The sequence below is a fragment of the Pseudopodoces humilis genome, chromosome 11, assembly GCF_049639895.1.
Source record: "Pseudopodoces humilis isolate 2021_Gansu_Grassland_sample_001 chromosome 11, ASM4963989v1, whole genome shotgun sequence".
Lineage (NCBI taxonomy): Eukaryota > Metazoa > Chordata > Aves > Passeriformes > Paridae > Pseudopodoces > Pseudopodoces humilis.
In genome coordinates this window covers 25127861-25147685 of record NC_142210.1, presented here as the reverse complement: position 1 = coordinate 25147685, position 19825 = coordinate 25127861, and the positions used below count along the sequence as shown (strand labels likewise).

Below are 19825 nucleotides of genomic sequence, written 5' to 3'. Positions count from 1 at the left end.
TTCTAGTTTCTGGTGCTAGCAGTTTTTCTTTGGGTTTATTTTCATGCAGTAACTGCTGTAGTTGCTTAAGAATGTAACATTACAGAGCTTGGTCTGAGAAGCTTCTTGCAAAGCATCCAGTTTAACAAATAGTGTTCAGTTAGGGTACTAATAATTGCTTTGCATTTCATACAAAACATGTGAAATATTAGAGCAGACGTGTAGACCTAATGAGTCAAGACAGAGGTTTTTACTAAAGTCATAATTTCAGTTTACTTTTTAGATTTCGCATAGTTGTATATGCGCTCAAATGACTATGTCTCAAATTTAATTCCAGTTGCAATATTTAAATAATTTGATGACTTTATTTAATAATTACATTGTTAATGCTTTGGGGCTTTTTCTGTGCCTTAAACTCAAAATACCTAAACAATATTTCTTCCCCGGCTCTGAGCAGAAACTTTATCAATTGTTGCAATGGAACTGGAGCTAAGGGATTTCCTAAGTGTTCTGCCAGAGGATGGGACTGCAGGATTTTTTCTGCCACATCTTCTTCACTGCAGCCAGGGGAAGTTGCTGACCTAAAATGATGACCTGTGGATCTGCTATCCATTCAACTCCAAAAAATGTACTGTAATAAAAAAGTAAATACAACAAGCAGTAGAGCTCCTTATTAGGTACTGTGGGACTCCTTCACATACATCCTATGTCAAGTACTGAAGGACAGCTTTTTCCTGAGGCAAAGCATCTATTTTGAAGCTAATTCTGGTGCCAAAGCAGGTGGGGAATACAGATTCTGCAGTCCAACTGAACATACAGTGTTCACTGAAAGTAAAGTTGAACGTCAGTCTTAAATCTTTGTTAGTTGGATCGTGGACCTAGGGAGGAATTCAGGCTCAGGCATGTCTATGTACGAGTAAAAGTGAGTACCTACTCTTCCAAGTGGAATTGGGCCCAACTGACTGGTACTGCAATACAGACATTTCCTTGAATTCTAGCTGGCAAAATTGGGCTGCTGCTCTGTCATCTTGGTTACATACCCAGGCAAGTGTTACACTGAGAATGTTTTAATTTAGCAGTTCACAAGAAAAGGCCATTAATCAAAGAGAAACAAATGGAAGATATGGACTGTGGTTGGCTTGCTGGTCTTTGTTCTCTTTCTTCCGTTATGCTTAGCCAGTAGACAGTATTTGAAGTATCGCTAGGCCATAAATACAGCCAAAAACTCTTATTTCTTCTAGGGTTTTTGATAAGCATCTCAGGTGCTTGTACATGTGTGTAGTGATGTTTGTTTGTCTTGGGAGCAGAAAGAGTCTTTTTGCTCCTTCAGAGCTGGAATTCAGTCATAATACGCTGTCACACATATTTATAACTTTCTTATGAATGTAGTTTGGTTTTTTTTTGACAATTACCAAAAATACAATGACTCCCATGATCCCATTACCATCTAAACCATCTAAAGGCCTAATTAGCTGACAGTGACTCCATAAAACTGTTTTCACCGGAGTTGCAATGTTATTTAAACCTGTAGAAGTCAGTCAGAAGAGATGGTCTATATTTCAGCAAAAATACATTAACAAAAAAAAAGATAAAAGTAGTTTAACTTACATAAGTAGTTTAACTTACTTACATAGCATTCCTGCTACAGGTAGATTTACTGGTAGGTATTATGCTGGTTTCAGTATAATCTTTTAAAAAGACCGAAGTGATTTAGGCTTGTTACAGAGAAGCAGTTTCACTCTTACAGTTATAAAGCCCAGATATCTTGCTTTCCCTGTCTGCCCCATACATCTTTCTTTCTCATTTAGCACAGATCTAATATGAGGAGTTGGGTTATTGAAACACAACCATATCGCTCTTACTGTTCTCATTTTTGACTAGCATCAGCCATCCTCTATTACTGCTGCTTACATCCTTCAGGAAACACTTCCTTTTTCCTTTGCCAAGGGCTGCAACAGCAAAATGGTTCCACTGCAGGAGTTACTTAAGAGTCATCAGAGCAAAGCTCTTCAGTACCATAGTCACCAAATTTTGGCGTTCACGGTCTGCTTTTCATGAGGCTTATTTCAGCCTAATTTTGCCTTGGAATTATTTTCATAACAGAAAACCAAATATTTTAAATGCACATTCTTGAAAGATACTACTGAATAAAATTGTAAAGTAATTCAACAGAAATAATAGAACTATTTTGTTAACTGCTCAATTATACAATACTGTGTATCTTTTCAGTGTGAACCGATGGATAAAGTGATAACCAAATTCCTGTTTTCTAAGCAGTTACTACAGACATACCTATCTAGCAAAACGTGACAGTATGGTGACCAATACCCCATATTTTGCCATTATTCAGGGTTATTTGCAAACTTTAAAAAAAGTACATTTCATTAGTTCTTCCATGTTCTTCAGCTCCTAAATAACATGCATTAGCCATCACCTAGAATATTGCAAGATACTGTTTTCATTTATAGAAACATATATTTATAAGCTGTTACATCCATTCAGCTGTGTTAGCCTGTGGTTCTTTTCTTAGCCATGGCCACTATGTGAAATCTTCCAAAACCTGTAGAGATGAGTGGTCTAGGAGAGAGTATTTTCCAAGAAATAAAGGTAGACCTTGGAGGATCACTCTGTTAAAATTCTTTTATCATTCTTGAGTGCCTGTCATGCCTTTACAGTTGAACTGATTGAATAATCTTGGGAGCAGAGACTGTTTGACTGGAGGGGGAAAAAAAAAGCTTTTTGTTACATTTCATCAAAAGAACTGTCTGTGCATGCGGCCAACAGAGTCCAAAACTAACTCAGAGGATCTGAGTACCTTCTGAACATTGTGAGTTAGGTTTAAGAACAACAGTGCACTTAAGGGTACATTTTAATGCCATCTAGATGCCTAATAATAAAAAAAACAACATACTGCTAATCCAAGTTGAAAGTCTGTTTTTACATGTCTTTCTGTGTACTTTTAAATTAGCCTTGTTACTGTCTGGAGGTCTGGCATAACATACTCTAAATCAATTTTACTGTTTATAAAATAGAATTAGGTGTTGTTTCACATTCCAATGGTTTATCAAATATAATTAGATTTTCTGTTTAACATTGCATTCTGTATTTTTAGTATTGCTATAAATGTAAATCATATAGTTGCATATATATACATACATCACATATTTTGAATTATTTCTACTGTTCTTTTTCTGTTGATACCTGTTATGCTCTGTCTTTTGAGTAGCGGAAAATACTGTTTTTAAAACTGTATTAAGTTTTTAGAAGCAAGAACTTTCAAAATTCTTCAACATTCATGATTGTTCACTTGTAATAGTGCTAGAGCAAGGTAACAGTGTCCATAAAGTTACAACATGCCCTTGAGAAAGTAAACACTATTTTAGTTTTTCAGTACTTCAGCTGTACAGGAATGATGAATTCAGCTGTATTTATCAGCTGTGCTTGTTTTGAACAAAGATTGAGATGAAGTCTGACACTACTGGCACTTCTTGGGTACAGAAATACTCTATCTCATGAAGAATTACTTTTAAATAAAAAATTCTGTCACTTAGATTTCATGATGATAAGGTGACTTAATAGTCAGTTACCATCCAGTCCTTCAGCTACTTCATTTTCCTGAGCAGTGCTGCGGGAAGTATGACCAGGTGGCCTGCAACACCTTGGCTTCCAGACATATAATATTGCTGGGTGTCTGAACTGGTTCTAAGTATGCTGGCCTGTCCGTGAGCCCCATTGTGCATCTTAAAACATAACAAACATTCCTAAGCTAGATGGCTCTTACCTTCCTTCGGGAGCACAGTGTAGGTCACTTCCATGCCTGCGTGGATGTGGTCAGTAACATGACAATGTAACAGCCAGGTTCCAGGGTTCTGTGGGGTCATTTCCACAGTTTGAGATGTCCCAGGGAACAGGTCAAAGACATCTGCCCGGTAAACCCCTGTTTGCTTTGAGACAAAATGAAGCAACAGTTAAACTGTGTTAAACACACTTTCTGTGCGTCATTTCTACTGCAGCATCACTTTGTACATCCACCTCATGCTCAAAAGTTTAAAAAACTAGCAACTAAGTGGAAACAAAGGAAGACTATAGCTTTTGTCTTACCACAGCCATGAAAAATTCACAATTATCTTGTTGAAGTAACTTCTGAGGTTACTAGTGAGCAAATGCCACTGGCAGATATTCTCTGGCTCTTGTATGTTGATCAAATGTTGAGGCATAAGACCCTTGTGGTCAAAATACTAGCCCTGCTTAATATTGTAATACAACTTCTCACCATAAATAACAGTCCTTGGTATTTGACTTACCTCTCATTCTTAACACAGCAAGAAACAAGAGAAAAAGACCTGGTACCTTGTAGTCAAAGCTGTGGCCGTGGAAGTGTGCTGTGTGAATGTCTATCTCATTGCCCATTCCCATCAAATACCAGCTGACATTATCTCCAACATGCATAGTCAGGCCATGCAAATTTCCAAACACCTTTCCATTAATGCCTAAAAAGAAGGAAAGTAAGACAGAGAAAACCAGTAAGATTTTGTGTATTGTGTATTGTTCATCTCTAATATGATACAGATTGAAAGATTTGAAAGCCAGTGCCAGACAAAAGTAATGGCTTTGGACAGCACATAATGAATGGTTTATATTCCACATTAAGCTAGAAAGAAAGACATAATTAAGAAAATTTCTTTGCTGTACACCATTGCTAATATTGCCGTTTTTAAAGAGCTGTGGGTATTGCAGATCTTTAAAAAAAGATCTGCTATTCTTGTAGATCTGTGTAAAAGGGTAAGCTTTACAAAGACACACTTTCAGGATGCACATAGTCTTTTCAGCATATCCAGAGCAGTTGTTTACTGACATAAATCAGAACTTCAAATTCCATTTTTATTCTTTCTCTACTCAAAACTTCTGCATGGGAATATACTAGGGTGTGTTGTTGTTGTTTTGTTGTTGTTAAGGGTTTTTTTAACTTGTGAAAAAAAAAAAGTCATTTACTGGCATTAGCAGAGTTTGCATACAGTTTGAGTAAGATTTTTTAGGCATTCTGTCCTGGAACTGGAAATTCAGGGGGCTGAGAAAGTTGAATTAATATGCAGTAATTTCAAATATATAATTTTATAGAATTTTCAGGGCTATATGAACTAAATTGGGAAACATACCATGCATTTTATTACTTTCAAGGAATTCCTCATCCTCTTTGTCAACAAGGTGTGGGTTGGTAGAATACATTTTAATGTTTTCGTCCAAGTACCAAGACTCATTTTCATCAAAAACCATAAAGAGAAGAGCAAATTGAACTTTCTTTTTAGTGTGAAATGATGGCAGGTAATGTTTATGACACACAACAAGTGTGCCTATTAATCCACTGTAAGTGTCCTGAAATGAAAAATGAAAACCCACATAATTGCAAGATGTAACTAAGCAGAAGTACTTTTAATGGCATACATGAATCCTTTTACTATCTTCATAGCTGTCAGTATCTAGGAATAAGGGCAGCCAGTGTCAAATGAAGTTACTTCTTCACTCTTACGTGCTACCCAGGAATCAAGTTCAATGAAGACTGCCTCGTTTTCATCTCTCGATACAAATAAACATTTATTCTGTATTAATTTATTGATCTTTTTGCAAACCATTTTTAGAATTTTGAGCTTGATTTCCATTTAAAATAAACTTCGTGACACTTCATTTGTGACAAAGGTAAGAATACATTCATCTCCATTAAAAATACTATGTTAAGCTAATTCATGCTTGGTAAAAAATGACAGAGTTGTGTTTCACAGTTGCATTTTAGTTTCCCCACAAATGACTAATTAGATATTAAGCAAGCTATAAAGTGTTAGCTTTAAGAAGGGAATGTGAGATGATCTATATACCAACAGCAGAACAACCAGGAAGCAAAACGATGAATGTGTGTAGTACTGAATTTCTTCCCTGACTTTCATACAATTTTCCTCGAAGAAACATTTAAATTCAAAGGTATGGTAATAGGGGAAATAACTTGGTAGAGAAAGCAGAAAAAGTTTCAAACTCATCTCCTTCGGCTATATCTATGTTGGAGACATGAACAAAACTGATATCAAGAATATACCTTAACAATGTCCACTGTTGAATGGTATGCCCATGGAATACAGTGTGAATCTCCTCTCTCAGGACTAGATCTCTCTGGGATTTTCCAGACATACATTTTTGTTTCACCTGAATTAAATAAGTATCAAGTTAATTTTTGAAGTTTTCGGTGTGCTGACCTACAGGAGGTCATCCTGAAGCAGATGTTATCTCCATTTACAGGTTATGTTGTTGAAGTTCCCCTTCCCATTTACTGCACTGGCTAGCTGATGGCCCCTTCTGCAGATCCCTGATTCTTCTTGACAGTGGCTTGTTTTGGTTTTTTTTTGGTGTGTGTGTGTGTGTGTGTGTGTGTGAATGTGTCTGCACTGTCCAGTTCACCATACTTAATAAAAGTCGATTGTAAGTTTTGTAAAGATCATAGAGGAACTTGAGAAGTGATACCATAAGCTGTGCTTTCCCTATGGAGCCAAATCTGTTGGCTTTCATCAAAAGTGTAGCCACACTGTGTCAAAAAATTACTGATCAGTCAAGGATTACGATACATAGCAATAATTAGCAGGGGCATTTGAACTGTAGGAATATTTGTCATAATCAGCATCAAAAATTTAAGAATTTGAGGCAAGACAAACAACAGTTACGTCTTTCCTGCTATCTGGGAGCTTGCTAAATCTTACCAGAAGTCTTAATGTTACCTGCTGGAAATAAAAAAGGGTGGTTTGTTACCTGGGTTAGTTACAGCAACAACAGAACTGTCTGTTTTCACTCCATGGGCATGGATAGAATAGGGTCTTGATGCTAAGTTCTTAAAAACTATTATGATTTTATCTCCAGTATTTGACACAAGCAATGGCCCTGTTGGATTGAAAAGAAAGATTAACTTGGTTTTACAAAACATCAGAACAGACAGAAAGCCAGCTTGTTGTGTTCAAATTCACAACATTGGCTTATGATTCAGCTGAAACCTGTATAATGGTCACTATGACATGCCAACTTGAGATGTTAAAATTAGGCCTCTACTTCTCAGCACCTACTCTGTACCTGAAGTCCGTTTGGATGTTGCTTCCCAGTTCTATGCTAACTTAGGAAAAACTGATCTCTGATCAGGCAGCAAACCAAAAGGTTTTTTTTCCCTTGTAGAACAAGCTGTGTTACCTTGCAGGGAAAGCACCACAATAAAGGTAGCAATTCCAAGTAGGTTTTCCATTTATATTGAGGCAATTTTTGTGGGTAGAACTGTACTCAATATTATTCAAAATTGTATCTTTTGATCTGTGTCACTACATTTTTTTGTGTTTTCAAAACTGAACATGATGACTTTACCTTGAATTTCCAGATGCTGCTGCTCCTTTGCTCTGTTTTTGAGAGTACTGAATGTCTGATCGGTGTACTCACGATATACTACCTTTTTGTACTTTGAGCCAATGAATTTGTCATCTTTATTTAAAAATGGGTTGCCAGGGCTGCCAAAAGAAGAAAGAAATGCATTCCTTTATGCATTTTAGAACATCTTTTGCAGGTATGTCAATTAACTATCAAGCAACAATCCAGTTCAGTGAAAGAGTAATCTCACAAACCGCGAGTATATTGAACATTAAAACATTCTTGTTTAGCTGGGTTAGGGTTAACCTTTAGAAGCTTAAAAACCCCACTATAGATAGAGCAAGTCTCTATGGTACTTGAAAATATGCTGAGTGCTTGGCCTGGCAAATGCTTCAAATTGCAACAGGAAATGCAGCAACTTGCATATGGAAAAATAGAGCCTTTGGTGACTTGTGTACATCTGAAATGAAGCCTAAAACTTGTAAAGCTTAAGTGCCTTGCTGATACTTAAAATGGGAAGGATTTTCTGCTGAGATCATGGGGGCTGGACACAATGGGAGGGGGAAAGTCTAGTAAGAACATAGTCTGTATTACTTCTGCTTAGGATTATGCCAGAGTCCACTGGTATACAGGGCAAGGAAATGTACTATCAAACTGAGGAAAAAGAAGAAAATAAAATTAAATTAATAACAAAATATAGTTATAATCTGCTACTCAAGTTATTCAGGTGAAACAAAGAAATTCATCATTCTTTTTGAGCCTTTTCTGCTAATTGGCATGCATTATTTGATCCAATCATTTCTCTCTCATTGAGATTCAAATACTGGAAATAAAACACTGAGACAACAAGCTTCATAGTGAGTGGATTCAGTCATGGTTGTATCTTGTGTAAGCTCATGAAATTTAGAGGGGTCAAAAAGTACCTTACTCAGACTACAAATAAACATGAGACAAAGACCTTGTTTATCAGGACACAGTCATCATAGATAAGATGACAACATTTTAAGCCAAGGGCTACCAACATCAGTAGATAATAAATGTGCATGCACTATCCAGGATCCATTAAAATTTATACCTGTCCTACAGGAGGTCTGTGCTGTACTGTTCCTCAAACACTGAGCTGGTCTGTGCTGTCTGGCTCAGTTACATGGCAGCACTACTGGGGAAGGACAAATTCAAGTGAGCCCAAAAAACGTGAAACGAAAGTGTGTCTAGAAGCATTTGGAAGAGGAAAAGGTTCAGAGAAGTGAGTTGGTCCTTTGCTTTTTTTGCCTTTTTTTCCCCTGTGAGTATTCCAAAGTACCTTTCCTCATGGTATTGATGCCGCTCAAATTCCCATGTCCTGTTAGGAGAATAGTCCCATTCAACTTCCACTGCAGCAATGTAGTAAATCTTTTCGTGCAAATACATAGATAAATCTACATTCCACCAATGGCATTTTTTCACTTTGTAGTTCTGTTTCATGCCCCCAGTGTAGTGGTCTGTTGTCAGGCAGGACACTTCAAAAACTCCTAGTGGTCATGTAAGAAACAAAGACTTGAGGAGACTGAGGCACAGGTTATTGCTCATATAAATCAAAAATCTTCGTGCAGTATGGCTACTTGTAATAATAAAATTCAGCATACAGAGGACCTAGAAAAATCAAGGCTTTAGCATTAAGAACGTATGTCCTTAAAGTTTACTGCCCTTCAAACAGAGCTGTACTCAGTTTTAGCACCAGGATCAATATACCAATTACTTAAAGCTTCTCTCTGTGCACAAAACATTCATTGGTAACAGCTTCTGCATTAGTAAAAGGATTTTTAAATAAGATATTTACCTTCAGAATCAGGCTTCATAATAGCTGTAAGAACTGTATGTGGAAACAGATTTGCTGTATCCCTTCTTGTTCCTTTTGACACAAAAGTGTTTTCTGAGAAGTAGATCCCATGGACATCAACTTCTGAACCCAAGCCCATCAAATGCCAGGAAACAACACTTCCTTTACACATCTCAAGACCAGGCTGATTTCCATACATATAACCATTAATGGCTATAGAAGATTTGAGAAAGCAAAACCCACCTTAATTAATATATTACTTAATTCTGCAATAGAGATTAATTATTAAACACTTCAGGTGTAATGTCATGACTTAGACTGAGAGAAATACCAATAATAAAATAGTTTATCACATCAACAAAACTAAAGAATCAATTGAAGCAAAACAACTTTTAAACTCCAGTGTTTAAAAATAATTTCTGTTTTCCTTTTCAATGTCTTCAGCACATACTGCTGCCTTGGCCAGCTGGAAATTTCCCTGATTTCTACTTGTCACATATACAGGATGCATATATATAAAGGATCCTGTTTTATACCCTGCAATACCTTCCAGCCACACAGCGGAAGCAATTGGAGGGGTTTTTTAGTTTGAGTTGCTAACCCTTTCTAGATAGTCCTTTGCAAAACTTTCAAACCCTGGGCTTCTCGGGTACCACTGAATGCTCAGCGCCGAGTGTCTGTAAACAGGAATGGCCCTGAAGGGAAAATTTTTCAAAGTGCACAAACAAATATTCTTAAAGATTAGGACTTACTGGCAGGGCTAGGGCCTGAGGGTAAAAATGTCTTTTTCACATGAAACTTGAAAAACATTTCTGCAGTAGTGAAACACAATCAGTGTGAAACTCAGTTCTGCTTGATTAAAGAAGCAAAGAGCCATTCTGAGGCAAAGTCCAGCCAGCAGGTCGAGGGAGGGGGATCCCTGCCCTCTGCTCAGCACTGCTGAGGCCACAGCAGCAGGGCTGTGCTGAATTCTGGGCAACCCAGTACAGAAGACATGAACACACTGGAGAGAGGGCAACAAAGAGCCACGAGGATGATGAAGGGACAAGAAAGCATTCTTACAGGGAAAGGCTGAGGAAGCTGTGATGGCCCTTCAGCCAGAAGAAGAGGCACCTTAGGGGATCTCAGCCACCTGTACAAATACCTTCAAGGGAGAGTGGCTAGAGGATGGAGCCAGGCTGTTCCCAGTGGTACCCAGTGACAGGGACAGAAGCCCAACTGATGCTAACAGACACCAGCTGACACAGGAGGTTCCCTCCAAACATCAGGAAACACTGTTACTGTGAGGCTGACTAAGCACTGGCAGAGGCTGCCCAGAGAGATGGTGGAGTCTCCATCTTTGAAAGTATTTGGAAGTCATCAGGACATGGTCTTGGGCAAGTGGCTCTGGGTGGCCTTACTTGAGCAGGGGGTTGGAGCAGGTGATCTCCAGAGGTCCTGTCCAACCTCAACTTCTCTGTAACTCTGTGAAAAACCTCCTTTCAGCTACATCATCTGCAAAGCAGAGGTCAGTTTTGTCTTGCTGCCTGGTTGCACTCATAGTGGTTGCACACAGGCTAAAGATCTAATTCCTCCTTCTATTTGCTCGAAGTGGTACATAACCATGATGAATTCTCAACTGCCATGAAAGACACTGAACAGCTGGAATTATACTTTGAAGTACCACATTTAGTTGAAACTGAATTGCACTGAAATGTTTTTGGGTTTTTTTCTATTGTAAAGGAGTGAAGTGTCTCTTCATTATACAGCTTTCCTGCCTTAAACATGAAACCATAAAAGTAAAAACCTTATTGTAGAAATTAATATTTGTCTAACTAATATTTTTCTTACAGTGCATTTTGTTAGACTCTTGGAAGTCTTCATCATCTTTGTCAATTTTGTCAGGACTTAGGGTAAACATCAAAATATTATCATCCAAATACCAGCTCAGATTCTCATCAAATACTGTGGCAAGTAGAAAAAACTCCACATTCACATTTTTCTGTTGAGAAGAAATAGTAGAAGGGAAAATAGAAATTAGTGAACAGAAAATATCAGGGGGAAAAATCCTATGTTCATAATAATTTATGAGTACAAGTCACAAAATAGAGTAAATTTTGTTAGAGTAAACATTGATACTTCATTCTGATAATCTCAGAGCTCTGTAATTGCTGTATCTGGAAACTAAGTACTGCTAATGCTCTTTCTACCAGCAGGGACCACCTCCGAAAGTGAGTTTGTATTTGGTCTTTAAAACCTCTACATATTCCTAGAGATTCTCATCATAGGTGAGACAGCAGCTGCTCATGGGAATGGTGTTTTCACATAGCACTAGCTGCCTATCTGGAGCCAGATTGAAAACCTGCCCCACTTTCTTCGTGTTGTTTTTCCCCCTTACAACATGAGTGAAACTGTGATGTGGAGAGGAGGTGGTCCAGTCTGGAAGCAGAAAGCAGATTCACCTGTGACGATGCAAATGTTTCCGTTTTTCTTCTTTGACTGACCTGTTTCCCAGAAGAAAGCAGAGCTCCTTTCCTGCACACTAGGAGAGGACCAACAAGGCCAGAACTGGTGTCTCTGATTGCATCCACAGCTGAGTAATAAAGCCAGGTTAAACAGTCTGGGTCTTGCTCTGTGGGACCCACATCTTCTGGCACATCCCATTCATACGTAAATGTGGTGCCGGGACTCACATGAGAGGCTGGAGATTCGGTACCTATTAGGGAAATCAGCATTGGGAATTATGCCAAGCGCACATTCTTTCTTTTCTCACCTTTAACACATAGGCAGGTAAGGCAGTGAGTGCTCAGATGCTGCAGCACCCCATCCGTGTCTCACCTGTGGGGGCACTGCCATAGCGTGTCCCTGCCTCGCTCCTGCGGTAACTCACACCGTGGGGCTGGATGCTGAACGGGCGGCTGGCATTGTTCCGGAAGGTCACCATGATGCGCTCACCCACTTCAGCCCTGATCACAGGTCCTGGAAAGGTGTACACGGTCTAATTACAGGATATTTCAATCAAATGGTGTATGGGTCACCACGAACTTATGGTATTCAGTGGCTGGCTGCTTTTTCCCTTGCACGAGGAATGCCCCTGGGCCTCTGTGGCCACAGACCAGGTCCCTGCCGCATGGAATCGCAGCCCAGCAGCAGCCAATCCCAATTCTCATGAGGCCCAGTCACTGGACTTTCAGGACAGTTCTTCCCTTTGGAAAGGGATTTACAGACATTAGGATTACAGACAATCCATGCCAGAAACAGCAAGGTTATCAATAGGACTAGATCTGCCTAGCCTGGCCTTGTAATTAAGAGCCTGACCTTCGGAGACCATGGCATGCTCCAACAGGGAAGCTGGGTACCATGACAGTGTTGCATTCAAGAGCTTCTTTACACTTGGGGGAAACCACAGACACTAGCAACTGCTGGAGGCAGGGAGAGCTAAGGACTTCTCCTTGGAGGTGGGGGCACTGCTCACTAACTAGTGGAAGTGACTGTTTACTCATAAATATTTGACATGAAAAAATTTTAGGCTCTCTTACCTAGGAGTCCAAGATGTGCTTCCTCTGCAAGCCTTTTTTTATGTTCAGTGAAAGAACCATCTGTGTATTCTTTGTAAATTGCTTTTTTGTAGGAGCCACCAATTCTTGTCTCACTTTGTTCAAAGAAGATGTGAGATTCACTTTGTAAAAGAAAATGGAATAGATGCAAACACTTCAAGTCAAAATGCTCAAGTGTATAAAGGCCATCGGACCTCAACCCTGTTTTCTGAGGTATGACAATGCTGAGTTTGTCTTTTGGGTTTCTTTTCAGTGGTATGGTCATGCACTTATGTGCACTTATATTCCCGTAGAAGATGTGTAGGAATACATTCTCCTTCACTAACTTCTCATTAAGAAAAAGCAACTGTGATACCCTTACAAAGCCAGTATGCTTAGAGACTCATCAACAATGTTTTCTAGTCAACATTTCATAGTCTTCAGTTTACTCTTCCTTTAATTAGAAGTTACAAAAATTCAACAGGAGGGGATATGAACACCAAGAATATGTAACATCTATATACAAAGTGAGAAGATTCACTCTACACTTCCACCCTTTAAGAAAGGACCTTTCAGTGTTTTCCAAGCACCATTCAAACAATGAACTGTGCCTGGTTGCTTGTGGAAGAAGTAAGTAGGCTTTAACTCACAGATTAAAAACTTGAGGAATCAATGTATTCAGTGAATTGATCCAGGTCTTAATTATGTAAACACAGTGCAAAGGGCAAAGCTATCTCATTCGAGCTGTTTCCTGGATGAGCTACAGTTAGCATGAGTTTCATCATCTAAGGCAATGGTCATGAACTCCTATTTTGTTCCCTAACTCAGAATAATCAACTGTCTTGAATAATCAGGAGTCACAGGCTACATAGGACAGATTAATTAATTATAATCCCAGTGAAATGACTAACATAGGAGCAAAATATAAGGTAACATTACAAGGAAAACAAATTACCTAATTTGGTCTGAAATTTATTCTAGCATTAATACTTAAGTACAGGTGAGGACAATGAGCAATTCTGCTTAAAAGTCAGTTCTACCATATGGCTTCCCTTATTTAGTATGGTTAAATCAATTCTGCTTGGAAAATCAAAATTCTTTAATTAGAGGCATTTACCTGTCAACGATTAATTCTTGTCCTGTAAAATGGTTCACTGCAGATGGGCCATAATTCCAGATGATCTCTTCAGCAGCAATGAAGTACTGTCTTATCTTTGTACTCTCATTGTGACTTGGTGTGGATTTCTTACAATCTTCTACTTTAAAAAGGGCCTGCATACCACCTGGGAAAAAAGAGGTAGAAAAACCTAGAGAGAAGGAACTGTATTTTATTTTCTCTTTCCCTGTGTCCATCAGCTCTTTTGTTCCCTGGACAATTCCCACACCATTGATGGATACACAAATCACAAAGAGGAAGATGAATGCTATAAAAGAAGACATGCCAGCTGAGCTAGGATATAGAAACACAGCCATGGTATCTACAGCAGGCTGACAGGTGTGGTAAAGGGCATTCTGCTTGTAAAGCTGCCACTGGCATGGCAGAGAAGATTAGGGTAGAGTGGACACAGCGCTATTAGTGAACAATTCAGCCAAGGTCAGATGTTACTAGGCTGACCATCCTCCATCTAAATGTAATTAACAGCTTACTTGTGGAACTCCCAAGTCTGCATCCTAAGGGAAGCAGTTAGCAAATCTGCTTGCTGAAGATGCACATAGTATAGTGAAGAGAGCACTTTTACAGTGATAAATCGGGCCAATTTGTAGGATTTCAGTCTTGGCCAGGATGCTTCAGCCATATCAGGATGATGCTTGATCTGATAAAGCTTGGAACCTCCATGTAGTTGAATCTGTTGGTTACATGCTCCTTTTTATTTTGAAGTTTTCAAATCTTGGAGAATGATTTTCATTTCTATGTTCTTCCCCACTTCTGTGACAAATTACTTCTCTCACTTACAGGAATATAGACTATTCAAAAGAATGGAATTAGCTTCTAAGTATTCCATATGGCTATTAAAACTGAAAATAAAGGATAATACAGGGAAAAGAACATCTCTGCTTATTCAAGAATGCACTTTCTAGAACATGTGTTTGTCAGCAGGCAAATTAGCCTGCCTATCCTGTGCCCCTTGTCAAACATGAAATGAGCCCAAACTTTTTTGTTGGCAAAGAGAAAATTGTGGTTAGTTACCTCCAGCAGGAGGCAAACGTCATGCTGGTTTTTTTGCCCAAAGGTGAGGCTTGCAAAAATGCAGCTGTGCTAATTGCTGCCAGCTTGATTCCCACAGCTACAGGCTCAAACCCATCTAATGCACTTGTAGGCATTTCAATTACTCTGGGAGTTTTGTTACTTAGAGGAGAATATTGCCTGGCATATCACCAGGTCAAGAGTCCTGCAAAAGTAACTCAGTAAACTCATAGCTCAAGCTAAAAAAATCTGATCACTGAAACTTGTACTGTACCTTCAATATGGTCATTCACTTGGCAGCTGAGCAGCCATTCCCCAGGGCTCCTTGGTACCATGACAGCATCCATGAATGTGGCTGGGAAGAGGCTGATGGTGTCAACTCGATGATGCCTTTCTATTAAGGTCTGCCCATGAAAGTAGGCTGAATGGATATCAGCTTCATTACCCATGCCAAAGAGATGCCATTTTATCTTATCTTCCACACACATTGTGAGGTTTGGGAGGTATCCATACATGTACCCATTGATAGCTAAAATAAATGTTGTTTATTGTTGTTATTCACAGACCTCAGGATTTTTTTTTCAAATACAGGTATCATACAACCATTGCTCTACTCTTCAAAATAGAAAGAGCTTCAAAAGAAAGCTCCACATCTTTGAAAACCACTGCTAGTATCAGATACATGCTTCCTAGATAGATACACATAGATATGATTCTGGAATACATGCCAGAGTAAGAGGTATCTTATTTGTTTACATTAACAGTAAAAACTATTTTTTCTAAACTGTGAAATTATAATACAGAGCTCAGGACTAAGAAACAGAACAAAGTAGCACAACTTTGTTAGAGTGCCTGGGAAAATTACACTGGCAAAGAGCTTCTTGGCCCCTAAGAATTTTATATCACAACTCCAAAGGTTTAATTGTACAATACTTGCCATTGCTTTTTAATTTTTTAATTTTTATTTAAAATAATCTGTCTTAATCCTCTAAGAAAAATCCCTGGTTTAAAAAAAATCTACAACTCATCTTTAAAAGAGACAAGACAGAAAAATATTATTTCACTCTGTCAGTGTCAAGCAATATTAATATAATGTTCTCTCACAGTGCATTTTATTGCTTTCCTGGAAGTCCTCATTATCTTTGTCCACTTTGGAAGGCTCAGAACAGTAGGTTCTGATATTGTCCTCTAGATACCAACTGAGATTTTCATCCACCACAGAAAACATAAGGATAAATTCAGCATCAAAGTGTTGATCACTGTCCCTCTTAATTTCTGTACCTGAAAAATAAAGAGGTATATTCAAAATCTTTTTTTTTGTCAGTTTTAACTCTAGTCTCAGTAGGGCTGGACCCTGTTTATGTTACATTTTGACACTTTTCTTGAGCGTTACTGTATACATAAACTTACAGACGCAGGAAACAAAAATCTCTTTCGAATTGTTCTTTAAAAGTACTGAGAATAAATATTACATGTTATTATCTTCCTTATATCAGAATTTACAATTCCTTGCACATTGCTAGCATAGCACATCTCATATGGATTTGTGAACAAAGTATTCTGTAAATTATATTCACTCTCATACAGAAAATCAAACTACTTCCTACTCTATTGAAGGCAGCTGATTGAGAAGACCAAAAGCTGTTATTTCAAAATCAATTATAATCTTCTCCTCTTGCAGGAAGTTATTTCACTGATATTTATCAATGATAATTATCAATGACCTTGCATATGTATTTATTTACTCACTTATTTATTTATTTATGGTTTACCTTTCCTGCAAATTATTAAAGGCCCAACAAGACCTGAGGCAACATCTCTTGGACCATCTATGTGGGAGTGGTAAGCCCTGGTTATGCAGTCTGCATCTGCTTCAGCTGGACCTTGATCTTCTGTCACATCCCATGTGTAAGTGTACTGGCCTCCAGGCTCCACAGCATCATCTTGCTTTTGCAAATCTTTGGTGGTGTCAGGATAAAAAGCACCTGAGGAATTCCACACAGCCACCATTAGCACAACGCATTCACAACAGGGTGTCAGGATACCACCTGCCATGCTGGAAGTTGGCTACATGCTGCAGTAAAATGGACTGAACATCTGAATACAGGTTAAAAACCCACAGCTTTTCAGTCGGATGAGTAGATGTTTTCTTTCTCTTTAGGAATCTTTTCATTTGCCTTTGAAGTCCATAGGAGTACTTCAGTTTATGACCCATTAAATTTAGTCCTTAGTTTATTTGGAGGGGACTATGTACTTCTTGTAAAAATATAACAATTCAAATATTTGTAAAACATTTCTTAAATATTCATCTTGGAAACTGTTCTAAAAAATTGCATATGCCCTGAAGGAATATAAGTGTTCCTGGAATGATAGCAACAGAAGAAACTTCTGAAAAGTGTATGTACTGCTACATAATACACTGTTCTGACCCCACAGAGTGTGTCTCTATCAAGGCACATACTAGTTGTAATGAAAACTAGTCACTAAGAAGTATCTGTTTCTCCATTTTAAGAAACTCTTGTGTGTCTTATATAGCATATGCACAGATTTAGTGTTAAGAAATGGGAACAGTACATTATGACTGTTAACAATATCTTCGTTACAGCATTAAATTTTTATATATCCTCCATACCTGAATTTCTTATATACCTTTATACCCTCATTTTGATTGAAACACAAATACTCTTATTTCAGGTAAAATTTTGATCTAAAATTGCCTTCACAAATGCCAATTTTGGTTTTATATTTCACTCTTGAAAAAGTGTCAAACTTAACTTCTATTTTAAATTATTCATGTCCTAATTTAAATCTCTTTTTACCTGATCAGTCTTCTCTCTGATGGGAGAATACCAATTACACTCAGAGGGATGATTAACCTTTGATAAATTTTGGCACAGAATGGAATCAAGCTTACCTTCATTTTCTTTTGTGTATCTTATACCATGTGGATGCAGTGTGTAGTTTCTGGAAGCAAAGTTTTTCAAGTGAATAGTAATGGAATCTCCAACTTCTCCCTTAATTATAGGGCCTAAAAAACCCAGCCAGGAAGGTTTGTCAACTATCACATCATATAAATGATTGGTATATTGAATGTAGATAGCCTTCTTGTACGTGCTTCCTATCCTGTGTGGTCCTCTTTTGAGAAAGACTTCAGCCTGCCTGTAAAGAAAATACACATATGCATCTGTAATGTGGATTTCAATTAATAGTCTCAAATAAAAACCAGGCCTCTGCAGCGCTGTGCACAACTGCATGCAAGCCTTGTGGTGAAATAAGTTAATACTGCCCAAAAATGCAAAGGATTTTCTACGAGGTGGAGTATTGTTTGAGCATATGGGGAAGGAATTGTAGGTACCTTGGCAAGCACAGGTCTGAAGTGTAGTTAAAATGCCAGTCCAGAGCTCCACTTGGGGAGCAAAGGCTCAGTTACTATAATTCTGAGTGCGTGAGGCCTTTGCGCTGCAACCTAAAACGAACATATATGGTATGCGTCTTCTTGGACTGTGTTAGACAGCTACCATTTAGTTGTAGAGTATTCCTTCTGCACTGTGCTTTTCTCTGCCCCTACAAACATCATTCTCCACACAAGCACAGCCTCATAAAGCGTCCAGGTGGAGAAGGGGAATCAGAGAAGCTGAAACTGAAAAGTACAATACAAGGGACCAGCTCCACTGCAGGCATACAACTGCAGAAAACCTGAAATGAATGTAACATGCAGCAGGTCACCACAGACCAGAGAAAAGCAATGAAAGTGAAACAGTGAACAGCTGTGGTTTGTTGTATTACAACACAGCTGTGCAATTCTCAGACAAGATGCCCTGTTTCCACCTTCAGCTAGCCTGCTGAATTCCTGGCAGTGTCTTACACCTCACAGAGTTTGTGAGTGGGAAAAATAAAAAGCTGACTGCTTCATCTCTCACCTCATCAAGTGGCAGATTATGGATGAGGCTCTCACCAAAGAAAAAAAACCACAGGAAATCTTGTAATCCCTCGTCCAGGGAGACACGCTAAATGAGATCTGCATTTTTGAGATTCTTCTAATTTCTGATTTCTCTCAACATTGTTTTTGCTTTGATATAGTCCTATTTAAAGGCAGTGAAAAAAGAGAAGAAAGGAACACTTTTCCTGTCTCAAATATTTTTCTGATGCCTTTTTATCTAGGTTTTCTTTATTGATTATTCAGACAGCCATGGTGCTTCCCTCCTCCTCACCCCACATATCTTCAGTCTACTTACTGCTCTCAATCTGCACAGGACACTCTTTGCCTTGTAACAAGCAACCCAGCTCCTCCACTGTGGGTGGAAGTATGTAGCTGTGCTTTTGCGCCAGTGAAAACCATCCCTGCCAACAATGAATGACTAAAAAGGAAACCTGTGCTCAGTAGGAAAGTTTTTAATTTGTCAAGATTCTGCATTTTAAAACAAAAGTCATCTCTTCAGCACTAGTACCTTAGACATTCAGGGTCTTATTCTAGTCTCTAGTTAGTAAATATTTCATTACAACAGATTCAGGCTCTACTGCATATTCCAATGCTTTGCAGAACTTTGGTATGCAGTTCTCAAGCAAGCCAGGAAATAAATCAAAATTCCCTTATAGGTCTGACAGAAAATCTACTGACACCAACAAGACTCATTTCACTGCCTTTACCAAGATTTCAGTACAGCCCTGGTGTTTAAGCCAAATGATGTTGTAAAATAAAACTCAACCAGTGACACTGCTTTACTTACTCTTCTTCTGCAAAAAGCTGCCCAGAGATGGCATTGGCATTGCCAGGTGCATAGTTCCAGGCTGTCTCTGTAATGCCAATATAGTATTCCCGGTTCACAGCCCCAGCTTGGAAACAGCAAGAAATCAGCAAGCAGCTTAGGAGAAATAGCTTCATTTTGCATTCATGGACCTTGTGAAAAACATGAAATAAAAACACAGGACGGGCACATGCAA

General features: G+C 38.6%; 2 protein-coding genes across 3 annotated transcripts in view; one reads left to right on the top strand and one right to left on the bottom strand.

Moving 5' to 3' along the window:
- HPS3 (HPS3 biogenesis of lysosomal organelles complex 2 subunit 1) overlaps positions 1 to 652 on the top strand; it is an 18836-nt gene extending 18184 nt beyond the window's left edge. The window contains exon 17 of the mRNA XM_005525161.3: positions 437 to 652. Within this exon, the coding sequence (XP_005525218.1) occupies positions 437 to 564 (128 nt within the window). The 3' untranslated portion in view covers positions 565 to 652. The remainder of the gene's footprint in view (positions 1 to 436) is intronic.
- Positions 1 to 19825, bottom strand: part of CP (ceruloplasmin) — a 22017-nt gene extending 2192 nt beyond the window's left edge. Inside the window, exons 1-19 of one of the 2 annotated variants that reach the window (XM_014254351.2) lie at positions 19612 to 19825; positions 17799 to 18043; positions 16657 to 16869; positions 15989 to 16165; positions 15159 to 15413; positions 13817 to 13982; positions 12703 to 12842; positions 12002 to 12142; positions 11668 to 11879; positions 11015 to 11165; positions 9185 to 9397; positions 8669 to 8876; positions 7366 to 7505; positions 6769 to 6897; positions 6065 to 6171; positions 5136 to 5352; positions 4330 to 4469; positions 3761 to 3923; positions 593 to 2694 (exon numbers count right to left, since the gene is read on the bottom strand). In XM_014254351.2, coding sequence (XP_014109826.1) covers positions 2624 to 2694; positions 3761 to 3923; positions 4330 to 4469; positions 5136 to 5352; positions 6065 to 6171; positions 6769 to 6897; positions 7366 to 7505; positions 8669 to 8876; positions 9185 to 9397; positions 11015 to 11165; positions 11668 to 11879; positions 12002 to 12142; positions 12703 to 12842; positions 13817 to 13982; positions 15159 to 15413; positions 15989 to 16165; positions 16657 to 16869; positions 17799 to 18043; positions 19612 to 19766 — 3243 coding nt within the window. In that variant the 5' untranslated portion in view covers positions 19767 to 19825 and the 3' untranslated portion in view covers positions 593 to 2623. Of the gene's footprint in view, positions 1 to 592; positions 2695 to 3760; positions 3924 to 4329; positions 4470 to 5135; positions 5353 to 6064; positions 6172 to 6768; positions 6898 to 7365; positions 7506 to 8668; positions 8877 to 9184; positions 9398 to 11014; positions 11166 to 11667; positions 11880 to 12001; positions 12143 to 12702; positions 12843 to 13816; positions 13983 to 15158; positions 15414 to 15988; positions 16166 to 16656; positions 16870 to 17798; positions 18044 to 19611 lie in introns of those variants that run through there. The other variant, XM_014254352.2, reaches the window with a different exon arrangement.